General features: G+C 42.3%; 1 protein-coding gene across 1 annotated transcript in view; it reads left to right on the top strand.

The window, feature by feature from the left end:
• Positions 1-6,989, top strand: part of ZNF185 (zinc finger protein 185 (LIM domain)) — a 63,161-nt gene that overhangs the window by 32,363 nt on the left and 23,809 nt on the right. The window contains 4 exon segments of the mRNA XM_019540318.1: positions 2,437-2,541; positions 3,198-3,293; positions 3,822-3,920; positions 4,863-4,958. Coding sequence (XP_019395863.1) covers positions 2,437-2,541; positions 3,198-3,293; positions 3,822-3,920; positions 4,863-4,958 — 396 coding nt within the window.

Raw genomic sequence — 6,989 nt, 5'->3', positions numbered from 1 at the left:
GAAAAACCTGCAGCATGCTTATAGGTTTGGCAGTGCTATGCTAGCTAGCACTACAGACGAAAGGGACTTGGGGGTCGTGACTGACCACAAGATAAACATGAGCTGCAGCTAGTAAAGTGAGCAAAACACTGGCTTGCATCCATAGATGCTTCTCAAGCAAATCCCAGGACATCGTTCTCCCATTGTACTCAGCCTTGGTGAGGTCGCAGCTGGAGTACTGCGTCCAGTTTTGGGCTCCGCAAGTCAAAAAAAAGGATGTGGAGAAGCTTGAGAGTGCAGAGGAGAGCCATGTACATGATCAGAGGTCAGGAAAACAGATCTTACGATGACAGGCTGAGAGCCATGGGACTCTTCAGCTTGGAAAAGTCCAGGCTCAGGGTGATCTGGTGGCCACCTATAAGTTTATCAAGGGTGCTTACAAGGACCTGGGGGAATGTCTGTTCACCAGAGCACCCCAAGGGATGACAAGGTCCCATGGCCACACACTCCTCCATGACTGTTTCAGGCTGGACATAAGGAAGAATTTCATTACTGTCCGAGCCCCCAAGGTCTGGAAGAAACTGCCGCTGGAGGTGGTTCAAGCACTGACTTTGAATTCTTTCAAGAGACATTTGGATGTTTATCTTGCTGGGATGTTATGACCACAGCTGACTTCCTGCCCCTGGGGCAGGGGGCTGGACTCGATGATCTCCTGAGGTTCCTTCCAGCGCTAGTGTCTATGAATCCATGAAAATAAACCAGACTCTCTCGACTTAGAAGAATTGATTACATAGTTGTCTTTGTATGTTTTTTACCCTGTTCTTTAAGGTGAGCTTGTCTAATGATAGGAAGGTAACTGGGGGGCACAAAAACAAAGACTGAAGTCTCTTCATTCATTGTCACTTTTTTTTCCTATGATAGAAAGAAGGAAAGCATCCCCAGACCAACCATGCATGTTGAAAAACATGACCCCATTTCTTCTGACGAGAAGTAGCATTCCTTTGATGCCTCTGAATTTGGGGCAATCACTTTAGTTGATATAAAGAATATGACAGATGGGTCCTTAACTTGAACAGCAGGAGAGGACCCTGACTCAGATATCCTCAGCAGTCCATTGTCATTTTAATTAGTAACCACACCACAGAATTTCTTCCCTTGTGGAAAGCATCTTTTAAAGCAGTGATACTAAACCCTCTTCAGTTTTCAATTGCACCAGTGCAACATTGCAAAATAGAGAATACACTATTCTGTAAGGGATATTAGCTCAAAAGGATTAGGGAGGACAACATTTGAATTTGATCTCTGTGCCAGTAACATTTACTGATCTCTTTCCTTTCTCTCTCTCTCACAGGCTTGGGAGTTGGAGGGTAGCTATAACTGCCTTAATTACAGCCTTCCATCTCCTTTTATCTTGCACAATCTCCTTCCACGTTGTCACATCTTCACCTGTCCCTTCCAGATCAATGTTTGCTATTTTCTCATCATTGCCTTAGTGACCTCTAGAAAATATAATCATGCCATCATAGCACTGTATAGCTCTGTAACAAATCTTGGAAGGCCTGATTTCTATTCTCATCTTTGTCGCAGATTCTCTGTGACCTTCGGCAAGTCACTTAGGGTAGTGCAGGATAGAAGTATCTGAAGTAGCTCACCAGAAATGGTATAGTCACATTAACATCATAGCGCTAACTTACCCAGATGCTGCAACGTGCTTTGTAGACATATCCTTATTCTACTGTCTCAATTCACCATTTATTGAATAAGACTAATTATACTTCCCTACCATATGGGGCTGTTATGAAGATAAATCCACTAGTGTCTGTGAAGCATTCTAGTACAATAATACTTGAATAGCCAGAGGGGAAGAACATTTGTGTCATGGAGCACAACTGAAGAAATGATTACCAAGGCAGGATATGGGGTACTGAGGAGCAGGAGGTCAAAACAAGCTATTTACTGATATGCTTTATTGCTTCCTACAGTGACAAAGTAACAAAACAGACAAATACAATGTTGGACCAAAAACCTGAAGTTCTACACATTATCATCTCCCCTGAAATAAGCCAGAAGGGGTATAGAGCAGCTCCTTCACTGTGTGCATGTCTGTAGGTTTAGAAACTAGGGCCCGTAGAATGTCCCAACATATTTGGAAATATCTTTGCTTGAATCCCCATACCCACTTCATACCACCACCTTCTGTCCCATCATTTCACAATGTTATGGTCCTTCATCTCCTTTCCCATGTTGGCATTTGTCTCTTGGACTCGCATCTAGAAACTGTCTTGAACAATGCAACGTCATAATGTGCAGTCTGCTGTGCACAACATAGCTGATGGGTAGTTACATGTCTGTAAAGGAGCTAGAGGAATATATTGTTTATCAATGATATTGTAACTTTGGATTCTTACCGGTCTCTCTTCCAAAGTGCCATGAATCTCTCTCTCTCTGTCTTTGCAGATCCAGTTCCCATTATGGGATTGGTGCTGCTGATGCTACACCTGAGCTGTACCACCTGTACAAAGTCCCTGTGCACCTGGAGGACACAAATTCCAACTTCCCAAGGTAAGAGCTTTGGAGTGCGCTCATCATGCCATGGGTATAGATTTGATTATATTAATAATAAATCATCTCTACTCAGATTTTCTACTGGAGAATCAACCAGGCTAGATTTAATCTACCTACAGCCAGCATTTTCCTTTTCCTGAGTCCCTCACTTTGCATCTTAATTCCTTACTTTGTCCTAGTAAAGGGTCTCAGAATTTAAGTGTGGTCTTGTGACACCATTCTAACCTTTTTGTGGATAGAAGACAAACTCAGATGCATGTTAGGAACTCTACTCCAAGAAGAAGCCTTGGAGTTGTTGCTAGCCATACAGGCTAACAGTCCCCTAAGAGATTCTTTCTGGGCTTTATCAGCAAGCTTCAAAGTCTTTGGTGAATAGGAAGAGGGAACCAGAAGAGGAGCTGCTCTATTTGAGACATAAGTACCTTGTGTTGTCTAGAAGTCTCTATTTTTGTCAGGAAGGGGTAGCAGGAATGCTTTTCTAAAAGGAAATCTGTACTCTAACTCAAATTACTTGCTATTTTTCTAGGCTTGTTAAGCTTGAAAAATGTAGGCTTGTTACTCCTAACAGTAATTCCTATGAATGCCATCTGAGAACCACTTGAACAACTTTCACCAACCAGTGAAGCAATTTAATAATTCTCCACTTTTGACAGGTCCAGCTCACAGTTTTCAGATATCCCTCCATCTCCTAATGACACCAGATACAAAGTCCCTGTACATCAGAATGGTACAGAATATAATATTAAAAGGTAAGAAGGCACTGGGTTTACTGAATTTACCAGAGAATACGAAGACCATGGAAAATGTGAAGTCCAGCTGCTCTGGAAAGACATAAAGGACTTAGTCTTTTTATTACTAGCAGTCAGGAACTGGGATAATGGAGACTGTTCAAAAGTCTGCATCCCCACTGCAAGACATTGAATGAGCTCTGGGTTGTAGCCCTTCTCTGCCTGCTCAGATTCAACACTCTGGCTCTTTTCTCCTGTGGATGTGCACTTAGACAGATTAGATCCCTTAGATTTTAAGCGATACTAACATGGAGAGGATATGGTCTACAATACAATGTTGCAATAGCAACAGAGGTGTTGAAGGGTGACTGAAATATGAGTACGTTGAAATGCAATTAAGCCCATGAAATGATCCCCATAGAAAGATCCTTTAAACAGTGCAACTGGGCACAAAAAGAATCTTTCTTTGTCCTCGGTGCATAGAACTGGTTCAGGAAGTAATTCAGCTTTCTGAGGTTGTAGTTAAGTAGGCTTTTTCTTGCTTACCAGAGCTGTCCCAGATGATGAGGAGAGAAGCACCACCCAAGATGCCAGATACAAGAGTCCTAGAGCCACAGAACGTGAAGAACCTGATCGGAATGACACGGAGTAAGGAGCCAAGGGGCAAGAACATATTTGCTGGGATGAATTTTGACACTATATTCAGTTCTTCTTTTGCCCAAACCTTATATCTGTTACTCGCTAACCCCTTAGTATGAGGAAAGTCCAGAACATTATATTCTGGTCAATTAGATGCTGCAGTTCCAAGTTCACTGCCAAGGATGTCACTTAAAACAACAAATATTCATGCAATATCCAATGCAAATATCAAATCTTGCAGTGAAATGATTTTATATTTCCCAAGAGCAATCTAGCATCTCCATGATCTGTCCATTACAAGTATATCTTTGGCACATTCCAGGCTTAATAATCCATTTGGGACACACTGTGACTTCTGTGGAACTTACACAGATGTAATGCTTGTTAGAACTAGGCTTGGGGGTATGTGCCTGTGTTGAGATTCCTTTATGAACTCCAGCAGAAGTACTAATAATGGCTATTTCTATAGAACCCTGCATCCTAGAACTTTGATGCACTTCGCAAACAGGGATGTTCTTTGCTGCTTAATCTTCTCTGAGAGAGAAACAAATATTTATTACCCTTATTTCACCCAGGAAGAAACTGAGATATAGTGAGCTAAGAGGGTCTTGCCAAATGCCACACAGTAAATGTGTAGGAGAGTTAAGAAGAGAGGATATCTTCTCATTCTAAATACTTCACCTTTATACATCCTCTCTTCTAGTCTGACCCTGGGTCAGATTTCTCTGGCTGATACTTTCCATTAGTGACAATCATGTCAGTACTGTGGGAAGGAAAACCCCAGATACTTAACAAGGGGGTTCCATAGTCCATACTAATTGTCTACACATCCCCCAAAATAAATCATTCTGTGTAAATATTTTGCAAAGGATTTAGTCCTTTCAGATTCTAATCCCACCATTTTGTCTCCAAGGCACTTTACGTAACGGAGTAACCCTCCTTCTTTGGTAGGCCCTGCACTTCTGAAAGAGAGAGCAGCACTATTGCCCAAGAGGTTCAATACAACGTCCCTGTGCATCTGGATGATGAAGAATTTGATCTTAAAAGGTAAGGGAGAGGTGGGGCTGTTTTTTAATGTCACCAGTCAGTGAAACTGAGGGCAAGGAATAACAATAGGATACTCAGCAGTAAGTCTTAGAAGTAGAAATGGGACTTAACAAGCACCATCACAGTTATGATTGACAAAATGCTTCCTGTTGTCCAGTTCCCAATCAGATATCACATACAATATCCTTGATTTTAAGTGCATAACCTCCATCCTGAAACTTGCCCTTATCTAGAGTGTATACTTACCTAAACTTTAAATAAGCAATCCTAATTAAGTACACAATGTCACATCTCCACTGTTGTCAGTGCTGTGGCATTTGCAGCCTTGAAACCAGAAACATAACCAGCAAGGCATGTGTCCTGGGCAGCCTGGGGGTCCCATCCTAGAGGTCATAATCCCCTAATCAGACCCCTTTCACCCTTCTCTGGTCCTTTCCCCTTCCTCTGAAGCAGTGGGAGACACTGCTGCTTCAGGGGGAGATGTCAGCATGGCCAGCAGCTAACGGGTTAATATAGCAGGGCCCTTCTTCCAGCCCTTTACTGCAGCCACTACTGCTGCTCACTCCTGTGATGCCAATTGCCATCTCTACCAGTGTTGGACAGCACTAAATTCAGTGGCTACAAAGCCAACAGCTACAGTAGAGGGACAGTTGACTTGCTGGCTGCACCAGTATCGCATCCCCTGCAGCAGTGGCCTCTCCCTTGACAGGGGGAGGGGAGGCATAATGACTGGGACTATTGAAGCACAACCCCTGCACACCTTAAATTACCACATCAGATGTGAATGTCTCCCTATCATCAAAGCTTGAAAACTGGCCCTGGCCCAGCTCTTCCTTTAGTGCTGCTAACTTCCAGCATCAGCAAAAAGGGACAGCAGGGAAACTGAATTTGGCAGCATGGTATGGCAGTATCTTCTATGAATTGGTGCCTGAGGCTCATGCCCTGGTCACCCACCCTTAGCTCTGCTGCGGCCTGAAACTGACCAGCTGCCATCACTTTCAAGACTTCTAGTATCCTCCTTTAACAGCTGCCTTCCCTTTATTATTATGCAGTTAGCTAGAGTAGAGCCAAAAGATGCCATGCTCTTAAGTGATTTATGCAGGTAACTAATATTCAGGAAATCAATGTTTGTTGTAATGTAAGCCAAGGGCAAAGATTTGGAACTGGCTTTGTGTTATGCAGTTTAGTGAATTACGTGGTTTTCTGATACGTATGTAAGCAGAGTACACTAACAACTTCCTTTTGTGCTGAACACTATGTTCAGTGTGTGTGCATTGAAGTGAGACACTATAGCAGACTTATCTGGCTAATATCCCTTCATTTGAAGCTCTCTTGGGTAGTTGTCCACAATGGTGAGAAGAAACTAAGATTTTAATAAAACACTGACTATTCCCTCATTCTGTCTGAGCTCTTCAACATTATAATCATTTGAAATTAAACATTCTTCTCTGAAGAAATCCATGCTAATTTTGTTTTATGAAATGAGACTTCATCATTTATACTAATTCCCCATCGCTTACATTATACTGTAACACTGTTCTGATGAAAATCTTTTACTAAGGAACTCATTTATTTAGATTGTTTCCATAATGCCTTTCATCTCTTTAGCAGATCCAGCTCTCATTCTCAAGAGAACAAAGTCACTGCCATTGACAGCAGCTATAAAGGCCAGATGTAGGCAAATGATGCTCAGTTTGATCATGAAAGAAGAGTTCAGTATTTGGTATTATGACAAAAAAATAAGAGGACAAGGGGAAAACCTACAATTGGCTAATCTGGGAAGACCTGGAAACCATCATTCATTTGTCAAAGCTAAAAGATAGAGCACCTGGGATATACCAGCTAGGATTAGTTAAAGCTGTTACCATTGTGCAAATGATTGTTTTAGCAGTCAGAAGCACAGCTATCCAAGGTGACCATCTGAGAATCCCTAATTCAGTGGACAACTCTAGGGGATAGTTTCATAGTTTCTAGGGTCGTAAGGGACCTGAGCAGATCATCTAGTCCGACCCCCTGCCATGGCAGGAAAGA

Source organism: Crocodylus porosus, unplaced genomic scaffold (genome assembly GCF_001723895.1).
Source record: "Crocodylus porosus isolate Cpor-Errol unplaced genomic scaffold, CroPor_comp1, whole genome shotgun sequence".
Classification (NCBI taxonomy): Eukaryota; Metazoa; Chordata; order Crocodylia; family Crocodylidae; genus Crocodylus; species Crocodylus porosus.
Note: the sequence above shows the minus strand (reverse complement) of the source record. Positions and strands in the feature narration are given on the sequence as shown.